The 13742-nt window shown below is 43.9% G+C and overlaps 1 protein-coding gene across 3 annotated transcripts in view; it reads left to right on the forward strand.

The window, feature by feature from the left end:
• Positions 1-4742, forward strand: part of LOC311022285 (collagen alpha-3(VI) chain-like) — a 152913-nt gene extending 148171 nt beyond the window's left edge. For all 3 annotated transcript variants that reach the window (XM_084023427.1, XM_084023428.1, XM_084023429.1), the window contains 4 exons: positions 421-606; positions 1803-1865; positions 3076-3264; positions 3898-4742. In XM_084023427.1, coding sequence (XP_083879553.1) covers positions 421-606; positions 1803-1865; positions 3076-3264; positions 3898-3938 — 479 coding nt within the window. In that variant the 3' untranslated portion in view covers positions 3939-4742. The remainder of the gene's footprint in view (positions 1-420; positions 607-1802; positions 1866-3075; positions 3265-3897) is intronic.
• Positions 4743-13742: the final 9000 nt, after the last annotated feature.

Consider the following 13742-nt stretch of genomic DNA (forward strand, 5'->3'; position numbering starts at 1 on the left):
CAGTAAAGATTACAGGGATTAACGCTGTCTTCATGTAAAGATAAAGTGCTATAGTGAGGATGTTATGCTGCTGTCCCACATTATTTCATGCAGATTATGAGGACTGAAATGAACTAACAAACAGTAGTAACTAACGGAAACCTGCACTCAAACCTCTAACGTTCTACTGACTGCTGCATTTGAAAATGTATAAAGAATGCCATTATCCTGAGGAATGTTCTGCCCTTTTGAATGCTTTTCTCTTTGCATTATGAGAATTAATGGAATTACGAGAATGCACAAAGGCTCGTTTGATCTTTAAGCTTCATGTGAATGTCATTTTTTTCACAACTGTATGCATCATGAAGTTGTTCATTTCAACACATCTTCTCTCTCGTCTGTCATCCATCACGGCTGTTTGTTTCTTTCTGCATGTTCCAGTTAGTGACTTTGCAGAGCCGTGCTCTCTTGACTTTGACTCCGGACAGCCGTGCAAAGACTATCAGGCTAAGTGGTTCTTTGACCGACACTACGGGATGTGTGCACAGTTCTGGTACGGAGGTTGCGGAGGCAATGACAATAGGTTCGACAGCGAGGCCCTCTGCCTGAAACACTGCATGAGGTCAGGTGAGTGCTCCCCCTCCGAGGGAATGTGGCGCCCCCTGGTGCGATGGCGTAGCGTAGCGTGTTGTGACTGTATGCTAAGCCACGCGTCAGTAACTAGGCACACCAGGCACACCAGGCCTCAGAGGGATGCTAGTTTGGAAGGCGGTTTATTTGTTTAAATTAACACTCAAAACACAAACTGTGAAGAATTAATGAAACAGTGTAGCATTAGCTGCTAACGCTAGCATGGCTGGCTAACTAGCTACCTACATTCGTAAAGTAAATCAAGAAGCATGTCATCTAGCTCATTCTAAAGTATTAACAGGTGTCTTCTGAGAAAAGGTCTGTTCTAAGCTGAAGTATCCGAGCCACGTTTCTAATATATCAAGTTTCTAGTAACCGTAGCGATGCTTTCCCGCTCTTTATTTGGCTTAGGGAAGTTTAAAGCAACTGTTAACTTTGTCAAACTCAATTTTTCTGTATCCTCAAAGCTATATCTCTTGTAAAAGTGAAGGAAAGTATGTAAAAAAACAAAGTAAAGCATAAATTGAACCACTTCTGCATATTTAACACATTTTTATATTATTTCAACCAACTCTCAGAGCTTTAGTGTTAGCATTAGCTTATGCAGGCTTGCTATAGTTGATCAAATCTACTAGCAACAGTTGGAAGTTCCACCCACAAGCTCCATGGTTGCTGGCTAGAAATGAGAAACATGCTTTTGTTTGCTTTTGTGTCAAATCAGACACATTGTTATAAAAAATGTTCTGCAAATGTTCAACATTAAAGGATTAAGGGGGCGAGGCGTAGCAACAACGTAGATACAACAAATTACATTACACAATAGAATACAAGTACTAGTTACTTTAGGTAAGCACAAAAACAACAAAGTACTCACCAAACCAATAACTCAATAAAAAACGCACTAAGGTGAGAACAGATATTCTCCATTTCTGAGAATGATCTTATAAGACTGATCCCATGAGGGTTACGTCTTCGTGCAGACGCGTGACATAAGTGTGCCGGGAAGTTAAAGAGGAAAAAACGAGCAGCGCCCTGCTGACGTGTGTCATGTACGGAAGAGAATGAGGAGAACATCTGAGGAATGTCTGTGGTTACTTATTTCCACGTTGCGTTGTGTGTAAAAGTCCATTTCCAGCAGCTGGTGAAACTCGTGAAACTACAAACCACATTTATATCCGTTCTTGTTTCCACAGAGCCGGAGCGTCGGCCGAAGGCTGTGCAGCAGGATGAACAGGTGGAGATCCTCCCAACTCCAGGTGAGATACAAGACCTTATGTAATGAAGGTCAGACATCTTCAACCCCTAGTGGGTCCACAGAGTTACTGCAGGCGGGCCCCCAAATTATTTGATCCCAAACCTTGTTTTCCTCCAAAAATCCACCTTAACATGAATACAACCTATATTAAGCAAATATAAATCTTCCTGTTTGTTTGTTTGGGTCCTTCCACCGGGACTAGAGGCCTTGGGGGTCCCTCCACTGGGTCTCTGTAGGCCTTGGGGGTCCCTGCACCAGGTGTCTGTAGGCCTTGGGGGTCCCTCCACTGGGTCTCTGTAGGCCTTGGGGGTCCCTGCATGGGGTCTCTGTGTACTAATGTCCAAATGTACTAGTTTCAAACAATGGAATCCACAAACTCGGCCTGAATCAAACCTTCTCTGACAACCTTAACGTCCAGCATACATCAAGGCTACATTATATAATCTTATTTAATCACATTTCCACTAACTCACATTGCTCACATTGTCAAACAATACATTCTTTATATTAAAATGGAAAGCCGCCCGGCTCCCCTCCCCCGACCCTCCGATGGTCCAACATGACGGACGGAGCAACGAAAGCCAAGAACGGAAAAGAAACATATACTTTTTTTTGTCACAGCGGCGAGCCAAGTTGTGAGAGAATGAATGGAAAGCCCTGTTCACCGCCTCATTGTTTTATTGGCAGTGCTTTCAGAAACAGCCGGTCCAAGTGTTCAGTTCTGGGCCAGCGTTGGAGGAAAAAAACAGTCCAAGATAATTACAGTAATACAGCGTCTGCTCTGAAGCCCGTTGAGCTTAATATCTCCTGATTATGGAGATATTAAGCCCGTTGAGCTTAATATCTCCTGATTATGGAAGAACAATCAGCTGTGATGGAAGTGATTTCTGTTCCTTCCTTGAAAACATTTACAAGTGTTGTTCTGATTTCCATTCAACAAACACACACGGTCAAAATGCTGCCATCGTCTGTTCATTATGCATTATGATACATTTACTGCTGATTGCAGCACATTTTAGTTGGTCATAGTTAAAGAAACACACAAGCACACAACATGCCCACCATTATCTTCAATTCTTACAGAAACCAGAATACAGACTAAACCAGAGATCTTCAACATATATATATGAATGTGTGTGTGTTTTAAATTGAAGTAAGGGCATGCAGGGCGTGTGTTCTGTAACTGATTGTTATTCCATGCCCCCCCACAGAGGGCGCTGCTGCAGCCGTGGACGTTTGCCAGCTCACCAAAAACGAAGGTACTTGCGCCAAGTTCGTCCTCAAGTGGCACTACGACGCCGCGAGCAAGAGCTGCACGCGCTTCTGGTACGGAGGCTGCGGCGGGAACCAGAACCGCTTCGACACGCATCAGCAGTGTGTGAAGACCTGCGGGAATCCAGGTAGCCAACACACGGGGGTTCTTCATGAACTGGTTCCAGACCAGTGGAGGGAAACGTTCACACCAAACGGACCAAACTTACAAATAAAGACGATTTCTGTGTCAGTGAATCAGTAATGGAGCCAAAACACATCGTAGCTCGACCCTAGTATCTTACATTTCATACACATGGAACCGAACTATGAGAACAAACAGTCTCTGTTTCAAACAACAATTTATGTATTTATGGAAAGATTGCGTTATTTTCAGTGTTTACCGAGCAGCTACATTGTTTGCGTAGCGTAGCGTAGCTCTGACCGAGCAGAACTCCATTCAGAAAACAAACGTTTTAGAAGTTATTTTGCATATCGTCTTGTGGACAGACTTCACAAACCATGACTTCGGACTTTTTAACCAATCATTTTTTTATGTCAGAACGAACCGCTATAGTAAACCAGCCGATGTGTGTTTTGCTCAATACAACTTGTTGAAACACAACTGATCCTGCAACAATTTGCGTTGCGTTTGGTGTGAACATTGAAGCATTAACAACTTAATGCTTCAATGTTCTACTAATTGTTTTTTGAGACCTGATATTAACTCGTATAGAAGTTGTCTTTATTAAATGGCTAACGTGTTTCTCTTTCTTCGCCAGCGTCGCTCGGCCAAGGAGTCATCGCTGCAGTAAGAACATAGGACGAATCCCGGCCGGCTTCCCCCCTCAGCTCAGGGGTTCCTTAGGAGAATCATCCAACATGGCCATGCTGTAATGATGTCATACCAACGCAATGGTGGCTGCACTGGATTCCACAAAGATGGACTTTATCCACACAATTCTTGAAGTTTTTGTTTTGTTTTTTTACACAAGAAGAAGGAAAGCAACACGATTTTGCTGCATGATTTGTTTTAAACTGGTGCTAAATAGTATGATCGTTTTAACGACAGAGTTGTTAAAGTGCATTCGGTTCTGTAAAGTCACATTTTCTGGAAAAAACAACCGCATCATACGAGTCTCTGTGATTTTTAAAAATGCAATTTTATAATTCAGCAAGAAAACATATATGAATATCTTGGACAGAGTACACGCAGGACTGGCATTACGCAATGCAGTAATCTTTTTGTTTTTTATTTTATTTGTTATTGTGTATTTTACATTCCACATTCACATAGCAACCTTGGCTTTTTATTGATTTATATTGTTTTAAAACTCACTTGATCCCTGTGGAATCATCACTAGTCTATAGCCACAGAATCCACAGCAACGTTTACACAAGTCTAGCTAGTACGACGGTTTGTGTATTTAAATGACAGTGACCGAACATTAATGTAATATTAAGTGCACTTCTGGATCCACTGCATCAAACACACACAGCTCCAGCTGTTGAGAAAGGAATGTACTTGCCAAGCTGTTTTTTCATTTTTGTTTCATTTGGTTTTGCTGAAATTTGTGTTTTCATCTGGGTATAGGGGAAATAAACACGAACTAGACTTTCTAATAAACACGAGCAACTCTCATTATTTCTGGTTGTGTTAACATTAATGCACTTACAAACAATATTTGACATCCTTTAAAAAGTTGGAGCTCAAAGATTTACATAAAACCAGAAGCAACATTCTGCTCAGATCATCATTTATTTAGTCGGATGTTAACGCCATCATTTAACATCAGCTTGAAAAGAGGAGCAGCTGACTATTAATGATCCATCTGTAATGTTGAATTCAAACTCATTTTGTAGGTCAATCCCCCATTGTAATATTTATAGTCACTGTGAGGAAACTTCCACTGCTTATGAGATCGTCTCAGTGCCTCAGATTTCTTTATAAAGTTCCGTCGTGGGGGTTTGATTCCTGGCGACATCAGATAAAACGATTTACAGCATGCAGGTCCAGCGGATATTACTTCAGCTCGGACTCTAGCGGGGCGGCAGCTGGCTTCAGAAGGAGACCGGGGGGGGTCACTTCCTGGGAGCCGATGCTGGACCACGTTACTGGGCCCGCTGGAGGGAAGGGAGAAGCGGAGAACCAGGACTAAGCACACCAGACTGTCAGGCCCTGCTACAGTAACATGAGGGAGTCTGGCAGCTGCAGGGATCGTGGCGTGCAGTGACGCTACCACTTTTAGTCACAGGGGGCGCCAAAACCAACACAAAATGAAACAAGCAAATATTCCAGAGGTCAGAAAAGTAAAAGCTTACAAGACAGATCTGGGGAGATATATAAAAATGAAAACATATGATATATATTAGTAGTGGTGCTCATGGGTCAAACATTTCATTCTCCTCATTTAATTATCAACGAGACTATCTGATGAAGCCTCACTCATTTATTAACTAACTAAACTCATTTATTTAACTAATTTCCCTTGTGAGGAGGAGACCCTTTACAAGGTTTATGTCTCTTGTAAAAATGAAACATTTGAAATTCAAGGGTAGTTTTCCACAGAAGACATTTTGACTTGTCCAAGTAGGAAAAGATAAGAATATTAATGACTAATGATTCATACTTCTGTTGTTCAAGCCTCCTAGTAAGTCAGTGAGTCTACGCCTGAAGCTGGAGCAGCTAAATGGAACTCAGCCATCATTCATGCGTTCAATTAAATGCACCTGTGACTCCTACTGTTGCATGTTAAAATGTCCGATTTCGTTATAATTGTGTTTTATATAGTTCTGTTGTGAACTCCTGGTCCAAGTGTTTATAGCTGCCATCTGTGAGTCGGTGACTCCCAGAAACAGATCTCAGCCCTCATCACAGAGGCCGGATCCTCTGAACTCCGTGGCCCCTCCAGAGGACCCGAAGGCCACGCAGGCCGCACCTCCTCCCTGACAAAACCCGGTCTAGCTGCAGAGACCACAACTAGATGTGTTTGGGTGATATTTAAAAAAAAGTCAAACATCTCTCAGTTTATTACAGCGGCTGTCAAACAGCCGAGGAAGTCCAAATACCAGGTTTGAACCGGATCGCACCGGTTGAACAGCAAAGAGCAACTGTGCGAATACGCAGAAGAATTCAGGTCGTAATATTCACAGATGGACGATATTAAGACTGTCTGACAGCAACTAACCAAGCACACGTTGTCTGGAAGCTACAACTGTGTTCTCATTGTTTGAGAATCGGAAGGTTTCAGTCATTGTTGTTCTGCATCAACTATCTGTATATGTGACTGTTTGTCAGTCAAAGTTGAATTGAAATTAAATGAAGGGAAAAACATCCAGTCATGTAATTTGATGTTTGTCCACCTGAAGGTTGATAAAACACACAAAAAAAGAAATAAAAACCCTCAAGAAGCCAGCTAAGGTAAGGAAAAATGCAAAGGCAAAAAAAAACAACTGCCCAAAAAGCAAACCAATGTCATGAGGAGAGTCTAGTCTAGAGTTCTGAGGAGGAGCAAAGCAGAGAAAGACAGGAACTAAATAGAAGAGAAACTAATGAGACCAGCAGACCCAGGTGGGCGAGCCGGAAGCTGATTGGTGGAATCAGAGCAGGGCTGACGAGATTAATGCCACACAGGTGACACTCAGAGAAAAGGAGGGAAAAACCCACAAAGACAGGAACTCAAGCAAAAAACACAAACTGCAGGGAAACAGGAAATAAACAACATAAACCTGAGATCACGGCAGACTTTCTTCAGGAGTTCCTGGCAGTGTGGAGAAAACAGCATTCGCACTCTCATACAGAGGTTACATTCAGAGAATAAACAGTTGAAATGAACAGATAACACAAACACAACAACAAGAAACACAATACAGTGTATTTAGGCTATACAACACGGAAGTTCTGCTTGAACAAGAATGTCGACGTCCCTCGAGTGATCAGACCGAAATCATGTGTAAGGAAGTGAGAAGTGAAGGGTTTGTCGTTGTCCGGAGAGATTAAATATTTGGTCGGTGAATATAAAATGCGTAGGGATGTGTTCTCTCTTCAACCCCAATAAAAGATCCAGATGTCAAACAGCTCATTGTTTTAATAAACTCCCCCTGGTTTCCTCTCACACTCACCACTTCATTTCACCTTACAGTCCAGCATGATGTATGCATGAGTTTCATTATCAATGTTTTCAAAATAAATCATGTGATGAAACCAAGGACTCTAAACTTTACACATTTTATTTGCACGTATGGCCGGTCTCTAAGTCCATCCATCCCTCCATTGTCCTCCAGCTCCTCCTGGGGGACCCTGAGGCATTCCCAGGCTAGATGGGATATATAATCCTCTATAATCTCTGGATCTACCCCACTTGGACATGATCAGAGGCCTGAACCACCTGAACTTGAGTTCCCTCTGGATGTCTGAACTCCTCATCCTGTCTCTTTATACAACAGTGGTACAACGGCCACATCTCTGCTGACGCCACACCGAACCGCCAGTCCAATCTCAGGAACCATTTATCCCTCACTCATGAACAAGCCCTCGAGATCTCAAGATTCACTCCTAACCCGGAGAGTTGCAACCCACCGGTTTTCCTGCAGACAACCATGACTTCAGACTGGGGGGTCCTGACGCTCATCCTGACCGCTTCACCCTCGGCTGCAAACCAACCGAGTGCTGTTCAAGAAGCCAACAGGACCACATCATCTGCAAAAAAGCAAAGTCGTAATTCTGAGGTCCTCAAACCGGACACTCAATTCAAAGTTAGTGTAGTCAAACTGTTGAGCAAAATCCTGATTTTACCATTAAATGTACACTATGAGTATATGAGTACGTGAGTGTGGCATTTACAACTGCTACCTCTTGTGCCACAGCTGAGAGATTTCAGCCTTGGATAAAGGGAAATACCGACTGAGCCAGTTCTTATCATCCAACATCAGTGTTGGACCTCAATAAAGCACTTATGTGTCTGAATGGCAGCAGATCTCTGCAGCCAGGTTCCAACATCTGGATCAGGGAGGCCTGGAGCCAGAAGAGGGGAGGCTGTTATATCACCATTTGATTTCCATGCTTTTGCAATGACATGTTCAGTCCTCCACATATGTACAGCAACGTACTATTAACTGTGACGGACGGAGGAAGTCATGTTTTGACAACCACACAGATTTCCAATCACCATGCATGACTGCTTATGGTGAGTGAAGAATCTCACATGCTGAGATTTTTTTTTGTTTTTTGCATTTCTGCTTTTGCAGCTCAGGCCTTTAGTTCATGTGGTTTGCACGTCCCACATCACAAAGAGTGAAATCTCGTCAGTGTTATTATAACATGACACTAGAGGACAATTATTCAAATCCCAAAAAGTTCAACTGAAAGCTCACAATTAGTGGCGAGACTCTTTCTCTCTCGTTGGGTGGGAATGTGTGCCGTCGGACGGATGTGTTTCAGATTCTAACAGCTGTGAGTAACTGATGTTCACACATAAACCTCAATGGGTATCCTGAGTACCGATACTTCCATTTTCCTACGTTAAAGTTCTACTCCACTACATCTCAAAGGGAATCATTTACCTTTTTACTCCACTACATTTATCTGCAGATATTAAATTATTTTTCGACTATTACAGCCTGACCTTATGGAATACAATACAAAACCTCTTACAAAAAAAGGAGTGTCAGATGTTGTTAGCAGCTCAACCAAAGGATCATTTCCCCTCCAAAGCTCTCAGTTGGTTTCATTTAAATAAGTGCTGGTGGCCTAAAGAAGTAGAACATTATTTCATAGAAGCCAAAGGGCGGCTGTGGCTCAGAGCTAGTTTCAAGTCTTCTTCAATCCAGCATGATGTTCATCTAGTACATTATGGTCCATTTAGAGTCCACCAGACCAGAAAGCAGGGGATGCTTTAGGGGTGAGTCAGATCCAGGGACATCCAAGGTTGCTGCTCTGTCGCTTGTTTTCCCAAATATGGTCACTTCATTGTCATATTTGTTTGATGTGACACTCTGGTAGCTGTGGTCTACTTTCGATTCCTCCATTTACAAAAAAAAAGAAAGAAAATAAAAAAGCAGAGTTCTGTGTCAGAATTTCCACAATGAGCAGAAAGTGAGTAACAGCAGCTCACTGTGGTTTAATGATGAGGCCTTCAACAGACGCCAAACCAGCCTCGCTCCCCTCCAACGTGCTGCCACCCAGCAGCACTCCATTCAAACAAATCAAACAGAGCAAATCCTTCTTCTTGGTTTCCGTAAAGGTGATGAATGGGTCATAAAGAACATGTGAAACCAGGAGGAACCCTTCTCTCCTCTGTCCCAACTCAACCAGAGGGATCATTCCTCTCTAACAACAGACGAGACATTGTGTGGATGTGAGGAATGTAGTGAACCGCTGGATAATCTGCACCATTAACCCGGCATGCTTGGCTTCATGTAATGAGCTGCCGGGTTAAGTTTCCACTCTAGTTTCTCCAGCTTGAATGATATAAATAAAGAAACAAATGACCTAATCATAATCATACTTATTGTTCAACAAAACCATATTTGCGTGCATTTGAATCCTGATTCCGCTGCCGTTTCAAGCCTTTTTTAATATACTTCCCATTAATTCACAAACAATATTGACCTCATGTCCTTGTGTGCAACATCTCCCGTGGCAGCGTTTTATTAGCCGAGGCCAAAGAGACAAGAGAGGCTGCTTCGGTTGCACCACATGGCTCCTCCACCAGGGCGGCGGTTGCGTGGGCATCCATGCAGGCCGATGACTCATGTCGGGACGCCAGCGTGAACGCCACAAACTTGAACTGTTCAAAGACATCGTGGGTTTTTTCTGCGTTGGTTTAATCTGTGTGACGTTTTTAAAGATGAGTGCAATAATTACTGGTGGCTTAACTGTTGTTTTGATGAGAGGAAACCCGAGGAAGAAGATCATTTCATGGGGCCTTGAAGCAGGAGAAGTGAATCCTCTGGTGGAGGACCACGTGGACGCGGTTTGGTGGACTTACTTTCCGATGGATGAGCTTGGCGAGGTTAAAGTACGAGCGTGGGAGCTGCTCTCTGTCCCATGGTGGCTTTCTGCTGCATGGGGCCAAAAGAACAAGGGGGATGATGGGAAAGCAGCGAGGAGGTTTTTACTGCTGCAGCACACACACACACACACACACACACACACACACACACACACACCAGCGTCCCACCGATGACTCACTGCTGGCTCCGTGTCTTTCCACCAGAGCCGTAAAAGCCAGGAGCCTGTAATGACTTTCACATTGAGCAGCGGAGCTGGAGCTCCCAGACTCATCTCTTCCCTCTGCCGTTGTCTCCTTGGGCTCCCGGGTTGGATGCTGCCCATCCATGGTCAAGATAAATGCTGAGCGTGCAGCCTGTAAACCTCCCCGGACTGGTGAGCGATGCCAAGTTAAACATCTGTGAGAACAGAAGGAAGAGACGTCCTCTTTCTGTTTGAAATGTTCTGATTGTTCGAGGTGACAGCAGAGTGATTGTGACCTCCACGGCTCTGAAAAACACCAAAGAGATGCTGAAAGTGCATTTTTAAAACTAGTGTGCTCTATTTATTTTTTATTATTATTTATTTTATTATTATTTATTTTATTTACATGTATATTATAATTCATCTCAAATGATTCAATTGTGCACAGCTCAAAGTCCAAATTAGTGTAGTCCACCTCCATAAAGTGCTGATGTCACCAAGTACCTCATTAGCATAATACCCATCCAGCTGCTAGTTAGCCCCGCCCTCAAACAAAGCTGGTCGGCGTGGAGAAGGCAAACCTAAAGGTCCTTCATAGGAACAAGTCCTGGTGAGGGGGGGCGGGGCCTTTCGGAGCAGACTGGGCTTTTTGGGAAGGAGGGGCAGGAGGTCAAACAGGGCACTTTAAATCCAGAGAGCAGTCTGATGGGAAAATAAATGAAAGCATGTAAACTTGTTCTAGTAGGACATAAGGAGCAGAACAGATCCTCTTCAAGGATCTCAGCGACTCTGTGGCTCCTCGGGGCCCCGGGGCCCCAGATAAGGGGAGGAGTCCAGCCTCCAGAGTGACGGGTAGAATTAAAACCAGGAGTCTCTTCTGACGCCGTTCTTCACATTCTCTCTAAGGCTACAGATGTTTTCACTCCGACGTCCTGACTGCTATCCAACCGTCGGAGTTGTTAAATACGATTATTCATACTTATTACACAGTTATTGTAGCCGTTGTAACTACCGTCATTATGGTTTCTGAACACTGGATTAGTCACACTAAACACACTTTTAAAGGTTAGCAGAAATTCTCCCACCATCTCCGTCTCCTATAATATTACACAATATCACATTCCCCAACAAACACATGCTTTTCCAGATCGAAGTCTGCAGTTATTTGAAGCAAAATGACAGGAGACATAATTAGGTTTAGTCATGGTTTGGCTTTGAAAACGACTTCTGCTGACTTATTTTTTCCCACACAGGAAGTTGGGCTTTTAATTCCAAGACTTGAGGACAAAATGATACGTGACATTTAAAAAAATACTAATTATAAATATTGTGGAGAATTAAATTTGCTCTCATTTCTATCATTCAATTGTTTAAACTACGTGTCAATAATAATAATAATAATAATAATCAGAGGCCAGTCTTATTTCTTGGGTCCCAGCTATAATTTGAGTCAGGGATCCGCTACGCTCCGGTTAGTTCGGCAGCTTCACCTTCTGGTGATTTAAATGTATGTTTCCCAGTGGTTGCTTGTCCATCTCATGTCTCGTGTCTCTTTTGTGTCGGCAGCCAGTAACTCAGTGATTGACAGATCATCAGAGACTTGTATAAACAAATGAGATGTGCCAAGAGTACAATCCACCTGTGGACCGGCCCACCGGGATGACGGCCAGAGGGCCGGTCCAGCCCTGATTAGACCTTATCATTCCAAAGTCTATTTTCCCTTCTTTTGTTCCATTTCCTGCTGAGGCCGGTAAATCCGACTAATAAAACTTCATCGTCTCCTGAGTTCTCGTCTGACAGGAAAACATTCTTTCCGTCCCGAGTCACGGGTGAAAAGTCTCTTTTCTCAGAGAGACGCTGATAACAAATCACATCACAGCCGTTATATGAGGACCACTTTCAGAGTCCGTCTCCATCATGCTTCCATACAACGTGGAAGTGCAGTTATTCTCCTGGTTATTGGTTTCATATTAGCCTGCGATGACAAGCTGCTTTACTGGCCCTCTGGGGTTTTCTTCACCAATGGAGACAATCAGAGGAACAATGGGGGATGTTGCCACAGAGGACAGCAACAGATTTCTCTTGAGCAGCTCCCTCTGTCATCGGCAACATTAAAGACAGACCGCCAACAGAGCAAAGTCACATCAGACCCTCTGGAGCTGGTTTTGTTGGGTCCCTCCAGCATCTGCTCTGGGATCTGCATGGATGTGAGACAAACATGGGGACATTCAGACTAATATCATTGTGTTGTCTAACTAAATGATTTAAGTGTAACACTGAAGCAGCCGTAGTTAAAAAGACATTTATCTTTCAAACAAGAGTGGAAGAGAAGGAAAACATACTTTTGTGTTCTCCGTTCATTCCCTCACTCGGGAAAAGACCCACTCAGTTCAAGTCCCGTCCTGCCGGATGCTTCGACCCGTGACCTCTCCCTGAGGTCATGCGGCTCAGAGAAACAGCTGCTTCACATCCTGAGGATGGATGTTCACATTTCATCGGGGTTGAACATAAAGGAGAACGTGATGTGGCCTCGACACGAGCATGTTTTACATTTCCACTTTGTTTAAAACAGAGCGTTTTCATAACTGCATCAATGTGATGCTGGAACGTCCACGTTTCATCCGGCTACATTCAGCTTCCAGACTCTTCGTCCCAGCAGACATGTGTCCACTTTAGAGAGCCTTTAGAAAACGTTCCTTCTCCTCGCTCTCCCCCTCCTCTTCCTCCCTCCTCTCCTCCTCCCTCCTCTTCCTCCCTCCTCTTCCTCCCTCCTCTCCTCCTCCTCTTCCTCCATCCTCTTCCTCCCTCCTCTCCTCCTCCTTCCTCTTCCTCCCTCTCCTCTTCCTCCCTCCTCTTCCCCCTCTCCTCCTTCGCGTTCATCACCGTCCTCCGTTCCGTCTCCACATCCTCTTGGACTCCCGCTCTCATGCTCGTGACTCATCGTCCCACATGGAAACAGTATGTGAGGGAGTTTTTTTTTTTAACTGCTGTTAATGAAAACTTAACCCCCCCACCCCCCCCCCCCCCCCCCACCCCCACACACACACACACACACACACACACACACACATGGAGCAAAACCAAATTGTGGGAGGAAAAAAAAGGAAATTTTTCTTCTCCAAATCTTGCTGCTCCTGATGAAGGCCTGATGATAATCTTGTCTATGATGAGTTTTAGTATCTGATGACAGCGAACAGTGTGTGATGTCACAGCAAGTGTAAGTGAAGACTGCCCCCTGCTGGTCTATCTGCCCTCGTATGTGACCTCTTCCTCCGTCCGAGGGATCCCCGATATAAATATATATAAATCATGTTTCAAAGGGGTCCACAGAATCCACATGAGGACCGGGTCTGGGTGGATCTTGGATCAGATCAAACCTTCTCACCATGAAACTGCTGTCTGTGTCCCGTGTGAAAGTACTTTTTGCTGCAT

This window comes from Eutrigla gurnardus (genome assembly GCF_963514095.1).
Source record: "Eutrigla gurnardus genome assembly, chromosome: 12".
In the NCBI taxonomy this organism is placed as follows: Eukaryota; Metazoa; Chordata; class Actinopteri; order Perciformes; family Triglidae; genus Eutrigla; species Eutrigla gurnardus.